Here is a 14,309-nt window from a genome sequence, read left to right on the forward strand (position 1 = left end):
GGCATCAATGAAGCCAGAATTTTACCCAGTGGCTAAACTCCCATTGACTTCAATACGGCCAGGATTTCAGCTTCTGTATTTATCTAGATATGATCTTTTTAAAAGAATCCAATATTTTAACATATTTAGAAATTGAATTTTGCATTGCTTAACTACACAAACTCCCCCCCACACACACCTTCTTTGAAGACACAAATTAGCTGGCAATATTAATTTTAAAATATTTTTGTCATTAATGTATACTAATTTGGGCCCCTACAAACACTTGTGCATGTGCTAAACTTTACTCACATGAGTAGTCCCATGGAACTCAGTTATTACTATTGTGTTGAAAGCTAAGCAGGTGTGTAAGAGTTTGCAGGATTGGGATCTTACTGAAAGAAACAGTTCATTGTTTATATAAAAATGAGGTTTCTGGTTTTGGCTGATATGTAAAATTAAATAGCAAATACTGCATATCACTTAACTTTTATATCAGACGATTTGTTGGAATCTGGCACTGGAAGTCAGCTAGTCCCCTTACTGTTATAAAATCCATCTTTATGGCATAGGACACAGGGACAGACACAAAAGGTTGAAAGCATAGAAGCATATCTTCATAAGAACTAAACAGTCCCCATTGTTGGATGACCAGAGTGAATCATCATTTATGTAGGTTATATCAAAGTTCACAATCTTCAAGTCCTTGTTAAGGTACATGTAATTCAATTTGTTTAACGTTCGAGCAAAGGCATATTTAGATGCACAGCTATGTGCTTCCCAACTGTAGACCTTCTCAAAGTGCATATCAAAATATGGATTATCCTAAAAATGAAGAGAGAATGAAATTACTAGCTTTACAGGCACTAGAACAGCAACATTTATTGTTTTATGCTTAGCCACCTTGCAATCGCTGTCTCGCTGTAATATTAGCACTGGGCGTCAGAAATATTTCCACAATCCATAGACAGTCCTACAGGGGTGGTTCTTTTAAATTTTTACCAAGAATGGCCCTAAAACAGTAGTTCTTAATCAGGTATAACTCTCGATGTGAGCAGGGGCTTCAGGATTTGGCCAAATGAGCACACTGCAACTTACGACAATTATAAGACACAACTTTAAAATGTACAAGGACTGTAGTATTGTCCAAAATGTACTGTATGAAGAGCACTTATCTCCTATTATAAATAAATTCCCCTATCAAATTAAGATTATTGATTGCCTTCTTTGCTTATATTGCAGATCTCTATGTTTACAGGCTCCTCTGCTTGCTTAATGCTAACAATGGCTTTAAAATGAAACCTGTTAAATTAAACTTCGTGAATGTCATTAGCTGTAGTTTATTATGACCATTTATACTAATGTTAATGACTTTATGATTAAATGTTTTTTCATCAGAAATAAGACAAGCCTTGATCATACGCTCTTATGAAAAAAATCTGTGGGAGGAGGTTCTGGAATAGGAAATCTCTGGGAGGATTCCCTCAGGGGATAGCTCCATCACATCATTGCATTATGGGAGTGGAGTTCATTGTAGCCATGCTATGAGCAAGTCCTTCTGGCTGACATGGCTGTGGGAGCTCTGGGATGTGAAAAGTTCCAGAGGAAAGATAAATCAGCCCTAAACTGTTACTTTTTTGGCCTAAGCTGCATGGAGCCACCCCCAAGCCTCATTCACCCAGATTTACCATAAACACAGAGAGTGTATAAAGTACTCAAAGTATGGGAAGAGGAATGGGACTGACTCTACCCCCTCGTGGGCATGAGGGGAGAATCATGTTCTTGTACCAGACATGGATGAGCTACAGAGCTTGCATATACGCACCAGATGTGTTCATCATAAAATCCTTTTAGGCTTTGCCAGGTATGGCTGAGATTTGTTTAAATAAGGTATTTTACACACAGATCTAGTGACTGAACAGTAAAATACAGTTTAGCATTCCATTACATCTCCCCCTTCAAGTTCTACATTCCCACCATTTACAATATATACACTTTCACACTCTTTGATGTTCAGTACGGATCAGTCTGTTAAGTCTCTGAATTGTGCTGGTTTTCTAATTACATGACCTGAACACATAACAATTTGGTCATTAGTTGCAGTGACTGTCTCTGGTCGGTTTGGAATCTGAGTGTTTGTCTTCACGTTCTGCATTGGCCATTTGTAGAGTTTGTTCAGCTCTTTGTTCTTTCTGAGGAACAAACTGTAGATGTTGACAGTTTTTGTTGAACTCTCCACGGTTGGTCTCGATCACATATGATCGTGGCGCTGAATTTTTTCTTTACAACAGCTGGAGTTGTCCATCCCTTTTCTCCATCCAATTTGACAAAACATGGTTGCCAGGTTCTAGATCTGGCAGTTCTCTAACCAAGTGACATCTGTTGTAAAAGTGTTCATAAGCTTTTTTAGCCTTTTTATCCTATTGGGCTACTTTTTTCATGTTTGGCCACGTTGGAGATAGATCTACTGCTCAAGCTTTGGAAAAGAACCTGAGTTGTCTTCCCATCAGGAGTTTTGCTGGACTGTATCCAGTAGCTGCTATTGGTGTTGATCTGTTACTCAGAAGAGCAAGGAATGGATCTTCCTGCTGTAGGATTTTCTTGGCTGTCTGTACAGCTTTCTCAGCATCTCCTTTTGCTTGTGGGTAATGTGGGCTGCTAATAATATGATCAAAATCATATTTCATTCAGAATGACTTACATTCTGCTGCAGTGAATTGTGGTCTGCTGTCTGTCATTAGTTTTTCTGGAATACAGAAGTGATCAAAAGATCATTTCAATTTCTCAGTAACACTATGACACGTTATGTCTTTCAAGTACATTATTTCTATATACCTGGAAAAACAGTCCACTATGACCGGATAATGATGTCCTCTGAATTTGCATAAATCGGCAGCTAGTCTCTTCCAAGGTCTCTTTGGTAGGTATGTTTGTATACTGTATGGTTCAACATTGTCTTCTAAGTTGATTTGTACTGGATCTCCTTTCAAAAGTCCCCTATCATCATATCTACCATCAGTTTCTTCCAATTTCTTTCACTAGCCCATAATGGTTGCCATATTGCAGCTGAGAAGGTTGTTGGTCTTTGATCCTAGGCACTCTGAACAATTGGAAAAAGGCAAATATAGTTCCCATCTTTAAAAAAGGGAAGAAGGAGAATCCAGGGAACTACAGACTGGTCAGCCTCACCTCAGTCCCTGGAAAAATCATGGAGCGGGTCCTCAAATAATCCATTTTGAAGCACTTGGAGGAGAGGAAGGTGATCAGGAACAGTCAACATGGATTCACCAAGGGCAAGTCATGCCTGACCAACCTGATTGCCTTCTGTGATGAGATAACTGGCTCTGTGGATATGGGGAAAGCGGTGGATGTTGATACTGTCTCCCACAGTATTCTTGCCAGCAAGTTAAAGAAGTATGGATTGGATGAATGGACTATAAGGTAGATAGAAAGCTGGCAAGATCATCAGGCTCGACAGGTAGTGATCAATGGCTCGATGTCTAGTTGGCAGCTGGTATCAAGCAGAGTACCCCAAGGGTCAGTCCTGGGGCCGGTTTTGTTCAATATCTTTATTAATGATCTGGAGGATGGCATGGATTGCACCCTCAGCAAGTTCACGGATGACACTAAGCTGGGGGGAGAGATAGATAAGCTGGAGGGTAGGGATAGGGTCCAGAGTGACCTAGACAAATTGGAGGATTGGGCCAAAAGAAATCTGATGAGGTTCAACAAGGACAAGTGCAGAATCCCATGCACTGCTACAGGCTGGGAACCAACTGGCTAAGCAGCAGTTCTGCAGAAAAGGACCTGGAGATTACAGTGGACAAGAACCTGGATATGAGTCAACAGTGTGCCCTTGTTGCCAAGAAGCCCAGTGGCATATTGGGCTGTATTAGTAGGAGCATTGCCAGCAGATCGAGGGAAGTGATTATTCCTCTCTATTCAGCACTGGTGAGGCTACATCTGCAGTAATGTGTCAAGTTTTGGGCCCCCCACTGCAGAAAGGCTGTGGACAAATTGGAGAGAGTCCAGCAGAGGGCAACAAAAATGAATAGGGGGCACATGACTTACGAGGAGAGGCTGAGGCTGAGAGATTACTGAGAAATTTAGTCTGCAGAAGAGAAGAGTGAGGGGGGATTTGATAGAAGCCTTCAGCTATCTGAAGGGGGGTTCCAAAGAGGATGGAGCTAGGCTGTTCTCAGTGGTGGCAGATGGCAGAACAAGGAACAGTGGTCTCAAGTTTCAGTGCGGGAGGTCTAGGTTGGATATTAGGAAAAACTATTTCACTAGGAGGGTAGTGAAGCACTGGAATGGGTTACCTAGGGAGGTAGTGGAATCTCCATCCTTAGGGTTTTAAAGGGCTGGCTTCACAAAGCCCTGGCAGGGATGATTTAGTTGGGGTTGCTCCTGCTTTGAGTAAGGTGTTGGACTAGATGCCCTCCTAAGGTCTCTTCCAACCCTAATCTTCTATGATTCTATGATTTTCTATGAATGCATAGATTTTATCTTTGTAAACTGTTTCTGTGATGAACTGGTCCATGCAGTTCAGAATACCTCCAGGGCTACTCAGAGCTGTGTCTGGTGACTTAAGCTCTGGGAGGGGTTCAAGTGATTGTACATCCCTTCTGAGATGACCGTGACATCAGTTCCTGAGTCAGTTTTAAAGTGAATAGTCTTGCCGTGAATATTCAGTTTCACTCTCCAGGCAGGCTCTATGTCATCACAAGTGACAGATTCCAGAAACAATGACTTTTGATTATCTATAATATGAATCAACTCCCTGACTGCTTTGGTGCAGCAAACAGATGCAAAATGTCCGTATATTGTACAATTATTACACCATGTGCCTCGGCTGGACATACATCATCTCTTGGGATATGACTTTTTCCATCCTGTGATGGGGTGTTCACCCCACACTTGCCCTGAAAAGGTTAATGAAGGCTGGGGCATTGGAGATGCCAGACAGACAGCAGGTCTGGAAAGGCTATGAATTCCCTGGAAGGTGAGGATCTTAGTGACCTGGCTGGAGGGCTGAGTCATGATGAGGCTGCCATGGTTCCTGGAGTGAGGTGGGTCTGCAGAAGGAGAGGACAATGGGAGAGGCACCACCTGAAGAGAGTGCACCATCTGGCAGAACTAATCCCGAGGATGGCCAGCAGGAGGTGCCACTGTGTGAGTAGACCCTGTGACACATACCTTGTGCATGTAGGCTGGAATTTATTCTTCTTAGACTGGGAGTTCTCTCTCCTTGCCCACAGCGGTTTTATTATGATGACTTTTAACACTCAAGTGTCTGTTATAGCGTCTAAGCTAGTTTCAGGCTTTTCAAGTTGCTCCTGCCTTTTGTTCTGTTTGACTAATTCTGACTGTTTTGCTATCTGTCTAGCTGTGGCTAGGATTAAATTTCTCAGCAGTTGTAGCTGCTGTGGCAGGTTTTTATTTGTTAACCCAATTACCAGTCTGTCTCTGATGTCATTTTCATGTCTTGCCTTCCCTAAAATCAGTTTTCAGCCAATGTACACAGAGCTCTTATAAAACATTCAACGTTTTCCCCTGGTTCTTGAATTCCCTGGTGAAAACATGCTCTTTCATAAACCACATTTCTATGAGGTATAGAGTATGCATCAAACATAGGCAGAACCCTTTCATAGTTATCTTTATGATTATTTTCAGTAAAGTCAAAGGACTTAAAGATATGCTCCGCTTGCTTGCCCATAGCATAAATTAAAGACAATAGCTGTATATCTCCAGTTTCTTTGTTCAGCTTGGTTGCCATGCAAAATGTTGCAAAATATTATTTCCAATCTGTCCACTCTGAAGCTTTGTCGAAGCTGAAGTTCTCTGGGGCATTGAAGAGTGGCATGTTGATGAGATCCTGCAACCTTTGTTGCTTTGTTTCTTCTGTTTGCAACTTTTGTTGCCTTTTTCCTTCTGTTTCTATTCTTAGTTTACTCCTGATACCATGTCATGTTGTTCTGTATCAGATATGGACTGGCTATAGAGCTTGCCTTTAAACACAAGATATATTAATCATAAGATCCTTTAATGCTCTGCCAGGTATGGCTGAGGTTTTTTTAAACGAAGTACTGTATTTCACACACAGAGCCATCTAGTGGCTGAACAGTAAAATACAATTTAGCATTCCATTGAAGGGAAATAGGTGTGAAGAGGGACAATCTTTTTGGATTCCACTGAATGCATCCGATGAAGTGAGCTGTAGCTAACAAAAGCTTATGCTCAAATAAATTGGTTAGTCTCTAAGGTGCCACAAGTACTCCCTTTCTTTTTGCGAATACAGACTAACACGGCTGCTACTCTGAAACCAATCTTTTTGGGGTGAATGATTCAGACCAAGGTTTGTTTTTCTTGGAAGAAAATTGCACTGAGTTTTCTTTGAGAACTCTGGATGAAATCATTTTTATGTAGAATTTATTCCTGTATTTCTACTTGGATTATATTCATTTGGCTGAATGTCTTTTAAAATCTTGTATTGTAAATGCAATAAGGTATTTTCCTCAATGCACCTTCATCTTCCGTAAAATTTAATTTAATTCTATCTCTGGGGTTGTTCTTATGTCTGTTTTTAGTGTCAATTTTTCCCCTTCCATAGTTACACTTGAATTACTACTCTGACTTGAATCTGTTAGCCGCAGGTCCAGTGATTAGGGTACTAGGTTAGGACTTTGAAATTAAACCTGGGTCTCCCTAGTCTGCCACACACTTTGTGTGTGACCTTGGGCAAGTCACTTAGCTTCTCTGTGCCTCAGTTCTGTATCTTAAAATGGAAATAATAGTACTTCCCCAACGTACTGGGGTGTTGTGAGGATAAATACATTAAAAGATTGGCAGGTGCTCAGATTAGTAATGGGGGCCGTATAAGTAACAAAGATATATAAATCGTGCTTACTTTACTCATGAAAAACATTCAGAGGAACCAAGTAATGTGAGCAAGATTTGGTCCCAAATATTTCAAGATTGCTGTTCATGGGAATGCAGTTGCTAGCTCCATGTTTTTGGATCCACCTCTTTTTCATTATATTTGTGGGGGTTTTCATGGGAAAGCTCCAGTGTAATAAAATAGTGTATGGTCACTACATCTATTTAAAAAGAGTACATCACTAAAAGGTAAGTGTCTTAGGCCTTGTCTAGATGCACATGGACTTAACCTTTTAAAACTGATTTAGTTAAACCAGTGTGTTTGTATATAAACACTATTTTAGTTTTTTAATTTTTAAAAAGCAAGATTAAATCAACAGATTTGTTAGTTAAAGGTCCATGTTCCCACTCCATATCTATAGGTGCAGGCTCCCTTCTGTGCACATACATTTGTGCCACTTATTCCTCCACTCTGCAACACTTGGGAATGTTCAGGGACTAGGCATGGTCTGGGGATTCCCCGGCAGCACAGCAGTAGGCTGATGCTCTTGCATCCTGAAGAGCTGCTGAGGACCATGTGTACCTCAGAATTTGTGAGCTAAGGGGGCAGAATCCCCAGGTGCTGCTTCCACTGATAGGAATAATTTTGTTCCCACATTCTGCAGAATTTATATAAAGTTCTGCAACTTGAAACTCTGGAATTTTCCTCATCTTTACTCAGGAAATTCCAAGTTCAAATATCCTGCCCTCAGTTATACGTAAGCAACTCAACGGAAGACATTGAGTTAAATTTTCCTTTTAGTTACACCAATGTTAATCTACTGAATTACTCCAGATTTACACTGGTGGAGTTGAAGTCAAAAAGTGACTTGGATAATCTCTATTACTGCAATGACATACAAGCAAGAAATAGGCCATCTTGACTCTCATATCTAAGGTGAGTTTACAGAACTGCCAAAAAAAATATTGTAAGTACAGCAAATGTGATCTGGAGTCTCTGGCAAATGATAAATCTGTATCCCCATTATGCCATCTTTTTTTTTTACAGAATCTCTTTTCTTAGTAGAACTGCACCTCATCTGTTACATCACAAATTGTAACATAAATGCATTGTGTTAATAGAAACTTACAATAAAATACAGCACTTACAGTATCTGCTTCTTTTCCATCAATCATCTCCAGATCTTTCAAAAACCACTTTTCAGCCATTTCATATTTCTCATCCAGATCTATTCTGAAGTGTTTCACCATAGATATTTCTACTTCTCCATCTTTAGTCACTGCAAGACAAAAAAATAGTTTACACAAACAGATAATTGCTTTCCAAAATATCTGAAAATGAAATAGTTCATCAAGCTGCATTTTAAACAATAGTTTAAAAACTAGAGCTATATGAAACTTGATGGGTTTGTTTGCACAGCGAGCAGAATTTAGCCCAATGTTTGCAGCCTATAAAGTCTATTTGCTTTTAATAGATTCTTTTTTTTAACCCTAACCCATCCTGTAAAGGCGAATCTTGTTTGTGGGAAAGCTTTGTTGTTGGGTTTACTAAAGAATACATGCATTAAGGCCCTGATCCTGCCTTTAGATCTGTGCAAGTAGACACCCATGGGTCTGGAATCCTAGTTATTTCAGTTGTGCACCATGCACATGCAAGGGTCCACTGAGTTGTTGGACTGTGACCAAAATCAGTTCTGAGTCTGTGCATTTACATTAATGTTTGTATACTTCCCGTGAATGGAAGATCTGTGTTCTCCTATAAAATATTAATATAATACATAACAAAAATAACATGTAGTATTTAAGAAACACTACTTGAAGTTCCAACTTATCTGTGGTTATCTCTAGGTTTCATAGATTCATAGATTCATAGATATTTAGGTCAGAAGGGACCATTATGATCATCTAGTCTGACCTCCTGCACAATGCAGGCCACAGAATTTCACCCACCACTTTTTTTCATGGAAGTTATCATTTTCCTGCTAATGGGGAGCAAGTGAAAGAAGAATAGAAAAACTCTTCATAATCCTCATCAATATTAGTTAATTGCATTAAGCATGGAAAAGGAGATCAGTATTATGGAATATACATGCTAATTAGTGGGGAAAGCACTGGAATTTGAACACCTATATTAGGTAGGTTTATTTTATTTTCTCTTTTTTAATTGTCAGCTGGTGTCTATGGCTTCACACAGAGATTTGTAACTCTTGCACCCTCCTGAGAAGTGGTACACCTCTGACCTAACAGCCTGCTTCTTCAGCCTAGTACTCCTAAACCATTCTTCCCCTGCGACTGCAGCCTGACCTCATCACTGGACATCATCACATACCCTCTGGGAGAGTGGTCTGGTCCGAGAGTAGAGGGCTGTAGAAAAAGGGTGAAGATCAGGTACCAGAGGCACAGCATACTTCAGGGGCACAGTATGTTTTTTAAATGGAATTCCTAGACATCACCTAGCAATAACTTCTTCTTATCCAAATTTCTTTTGCCTTGCCTTGTTAGCAAGAAATTGGTAGTCCTCATGGAGGAAGTTTTACCCTTTTTGTGAATCATTTTACTGTACTTTAAAAAAATAATAGAAACAGATTTAAAAAAAACAAAAAACACATGTAGGGCCTGATCTTGCAAACCCTAGCTGAGGCACATAACTCCATTTACACAAGAGGGATTACTCCTATAAAAATTACTTCCATGCACAAGGGTTTACTGGGTCAAGCCCATATTTCATCCTGAAATACAGAGGCAAACAAACCCAAAACAACAAATACACTGGATACAGATTTTCCAGCAAATGCACAGTAAAAACTGTGTGGCTTGCTTTTTTTTTCTTCCTGGTCCTGTCTGTTGGGAAACCCAACTAATTAGTGCTTCTTCTAGTGCTAGGCTCTAGACTCCATCTAGGAGTTGAAATCGTATGACGTCTGAGAAGAACGTGTGTTAAGAAACAGTCCTAGAAATAGTGAAGTCCTAGCTCATCTAAAATATGTCCTCACTTCTTTGGTAGTTTAGGTTATCCAAGTTCCTATTCCTCATACTCCCTTGACAAAAATTGTATAACATCAGCATTTCTCAGATTTCCCATTTAATTTAGGTTTGAAATTTCTTCTTGGGGGAGAGGAGAGACATTATAGTGCCTTGGATTGTTTAAATTGTTCCCTGGGGTGTTTTATAGAAGAAAAATAAATGCAGTTTGGGGATGCTTGTATTTTCCAATGGACTATATTAAGATGTCATTGCAATCCCTCCTAACCACATCAAAACACAGTTGCTAAAATTGGCTAGACATCTCTGCATTTCAGTTTTGCCACCAATTGGGTTGATTAGTGATTCAATGTAGGGGAGTACTAATGGGCAGTAATTTTCTCATTCCAGACTTTTACCATTTGCCCCTATGAAAGTGAAGAGAGATAATATTGGGAATATGGCATGGAAATAGCAGCATTTATCTACCCACATTGTGGTTTTATTGTAGTATAGCTTTAAATGGGACAGGCTCTAAAGGATTCTGTTTGCATCTATGCAAATATTGGTTATTTACAATATTTTCTCTTTCTTACAAGCTATTGACAGGCATAATACAAGTTAACCAGTAAGAATAAATTGAGACTACATTGCAAGGATAAGATTTTAGTTAGACTGTTTTGATCTTACACTAATTATGCTGCTAGAATATATACTTGCCACTTGTGAAGAATTAGGAAACATTTGGCTGTATTTAAATTATATTAAAACAGTAACAATTTTGTTTTAAAGGATTCATGCCTGATATTTGTACATCTTCTAAATGCACAAAAATACCAACCTGTTTTCAGGGTTCACAGAATTTGTTAAAATAGAAAACTCAGTCAAAAGTAAAACAAGTTTGGGCTCCTTTCCTCCTAATCCCTTATTGATACTGCACAAAGCTGTCACCCATTCTGACGTTATCTGATATAACTGGTAGACTCTATTCAAGAAACTTCCAGGATTAGAAAGGGCTATTTAGGTCAGGATTAAGGACTATATCCTGCAAGGTGCTGAGCAACTTGAACTGCCAGTGACTGCAGTAGGAATTGGAGGATGCTCACCAGCTTTCAGGATCAGATTTACTCTGTGCCCACCGCTTACCCAACTATGCTAGAGTGGGGTTTTTTTTCTCTCTCACACACCACACTCACACACATGCACGCACACACACACTCACTCTCCATTCTTAATTTTCAGTATATTTTCCACTATGTCTGCAGAGATTCTCCATTAGGTTAATTTGTTTAGATGATTTCTTCACTGGTTTGTTCTTTCTATTCTGTGGAAACAACACTCAAATATTTCAGAAGGTACTTTTGCTCCCTTTTCCCTTTGAATGTTCTATAACAGAACTTTAGTCTGATTTTAAAACAAATATTTTTATATTTGTCATCGTTGCACAAACTATCAACCTTCACAAAAATTCCTGAAGTCCATATGTAGCACATGGTTTGAACCTCAAGGACAAAAAGGGACTGGAAAGTAATGTTCACTTCTACCTACTAATCATAATATTTATAAATTCCCTAATTTTGAACAGCTTTCAGTGGTATAAAAACAATACAACTTCATGGATTTCTAAACGTATTTTACTAGATGATATTTGTCAATGCCTATTTAATAAAGTTATATAGCAGACACATCTGAAATGATTTTTTTGTTAAATATTCAAGTAATAAGGTTGTGCCACCCTGAACGATCTTACTTTATTACAGTAATAAACATTCACAATCCCTTATCTTAAACAAGATACTTCAGGCAGTGAATAACAAGAAACTATACTTCAACACATTGAGGGGATGGGGACTGCAAACACTTAAAAAAAGACAAAGAGAACAAATGTTTACTGAAAAATGTTATGGTTATTATAAAAATGCAATTCGCATAAAATAGCATCAGTCTTTTAAAGGCAAATTAGCTACACAAAATATGCTTGCAAATTGTGAATAGTTTTCTAACATTTTGTATTGACGATCTCGTTTCTTTGTGTATTATAAACAGCTATGTATCTGGTGCCTGTCAGAACTGTTCTGAAGTAGGAGGAAATGCATGCTCTTTTCCAACCCTATTTTCAAAATCCTAAATATGTTGCCTACAACTTTTCAAAAGTTCTGGGATTCTCAGCAATGCAGTAGGTTTCATGCTGTAGACAAGGGAATGCCCCGAACTAGATACAAATGAGAAACACAGAGACACTTAAGACAAGGCTAATGGTTTCAGGCTCCTCTTGCTTTATGTATGTCCACATTTGAAGACCGCAAAGGAACTGCTTGATTGAGACTGACAGCAGAGACAGCAATCTGGCAACATACTCGCCTGTCCCAAAAGATTCCAACCCATTTAATGCCATTAACTACAGCGACAGAAAGTGTTGCAGTTTAGTTGCTCGCCACTTATTTCAAATACAATCTCGCATTATAGGCTCCGCTACCTTTTATTCAGGCAACATTCCCATTGAAGTCAATGGGAGCTATGCCCGCATTTGATCGTGCGGGATCAAAAAGCCCTATATCATAGAACCAAATTCTTCACTGATTTGCCCTTTTCTTGTTCAAACCATTGGTTTCGGTGGCGATGCCCTGCTATAACGAGGGTCAAATTTTACTCTCCCCCTCTTCTCCCCGCTCTGTGAACAGTTTATACCCAATCTCAGCGATGCACTTGGAAAATGCACGTGGCTAAGGGGCTATCCAGTTACTGTTCTACACTGTCACTCGCTTTATTACCACACTTACTAAATACAACAGCATGACAGTGTGCTTATAGGCTATTCCTAAACATCCTCATGTGGAAATCTCGGCTCTTTCTTACTGTGCAATTATAATCTGTTGCACATGCTGTGTGAATTCATGAAAGTGACGCTTTAAATCTTCCATTTAACAAAGGAAGATCCTCCAGACAATGGACAGCGGCGCAGACACGATCGTCAAATGTGGGCTAGATTCGTGTCAACAGCCATACATAAAGGAATGAGGCCCCAGACACCCGTCTCCTCGGGTTTAAGGTTAGGAGTCTGGCACGCAGCGGAGCAAAGGTAGCTGTCAGCTACACTTCAGCAAGAAGAGAGCCACACACAAGGTCTCGCGCAGGAGGCTTCTGTGCCATCTTCTTTACTTGTGTCTACACTTGGTTTAATATCAAAACTATTTTTCGTTCCATCTTAGCCCCTGAGACACACAGCCCTGGGGAAGTGCGCCGCTTTTGTTTCAATTACACTAGGCCAAAAGGCTAAGCTGAACGCAGGATCATTCGTTAAAAACCTTTCTGAGAGGCACCGGCGCCCCCCGCCTCGGGAAGGGGGGACAGAGCCTGCATTAAAGCCCTTTGAATACAACTGCAAAATAACAGGTTTCAGAGTAGCAGCCGTGTTAGTCTGTATTCGCAAAAAGAAAAGGAGTACTTGTGGCACCTTAGAGACTCACCAATTTTTTTTGAGCATAAGCTTTGGTGAGCTACAGCTCACTTCATCGGATGCATTATAACTCTTCATCAGACTAGTACCCATGCACATTCCACACGCAAGTAGCCCAGGATCCGCGAAACGGGAAGGTGCAAGGTCAGGTGCCAGGCCAGCGCGCTGTGGGAAGACTCCCCTGAGTCACAAAACTAGGGCAAGCATTCCCCTCCAGCGCCTGGCACCGTTGCCGTTAATGTAAGAGCCCGATGTGCAATGCAGATGTTGGAATGCGCCTAGTGACCAACGCAAATCAGAGCCCGAGCGGGGCCAGCAGCGGGACCCAGCATCGCTCTCAGGCTCGCTAGAAGCCCGCAGCCCGGACGCGCGTGGGCTAGGGCGAGCCCGCCGCTTGCTCGCAGAGCCCGGGGCTCCTTCCTAGAGACGGATACACCTGCCCCCGCCGCCCTTGCCTTACCTGCGGCACAGAGGTAAAACCTGTCGTGGGCGGAGCACTCGATCTCTATGAACTCCCGCAGGCTCTGCCCCAGGGGGTAAAACAGCTTCTTTTGCAAGTCCTCCTTCACCAGCGAGGACATGTCCTTCGTGGCAGGCGAGGCTGATGGTCTCTCTCTGGGTCCCTTGCTGCCCCGTTTCGCGGCTCCCGAGCAGGTGCCCGGGGGTCTCGGTCTCTGCAGACACCCCGATCAGGCCTCAGACAAACCTCCAACTTCCCAGCCTCCTGACACGAGCAGCCGCCTGCCGCCACTCTTCAGCGCCCAGCACTGACTCTCTGAGGCTTGTCCGGAGTGTGTGTGAGTGCGGGGGGGGGCATATTCGTGCATATGGGTGTTGCAGACGTATATAGCCCCCGGGCTGTTACCCTGCACAGGCATTTTTAATATCAAACCTTCAATAAAGCCCCACGACCTCGGTTTGATTCCATTATATATCCATCAGTTAACAGCTGACTGGAGGTATCGATTGTGATCATCTTCCATTAAGAATATTACCGCTGGCAAGAGGAAAGGCAGAAGCAGGGCTGTCTACCCAC

General features: G+C 41.0%; 1 protein-coding gene across 1 annotated transcript; it reads right to left on the reverse strand.

The window, feature by feature from the left end:
* Positions 1-540: 540 nt before the first annotated feature.
* Positions 541-13,983, reverse strand: EXOC1L (exocyst complex component 1 like). Its single transcript, XM_048848247.1, has 3 exons — positions 13,734-13,983; positions 8,005-8,135; positions 541-804 (listed from the first exon to the last, which is right to left on the reverse strand). Exons 1-3 carry the CDS (start codon positions 13,852-13,854, stop codon positions 541-543), a joined length of 516 nt encoding a protein of 171 aa, XP_048704204.1. The 5' UTR covers positions 13,855-13,983.
* Between the last annotated feature and the right edge of the window lie 326 nt (positions 13,984-14,309).

Source organism: Caretta caretta, chromosome 4, assembly GCF_965140235.1.
Source record: "Caretta caretta isolate rCarCar2 chromosome 4, rCarCar1.hap1, whole genome shotgun sequence".
Classification (NCBI taxonomy): Eukaryota; Metazoa; Chordata; order Testudines; family Cheloniidae; genus Caretta; species Caretta caretta.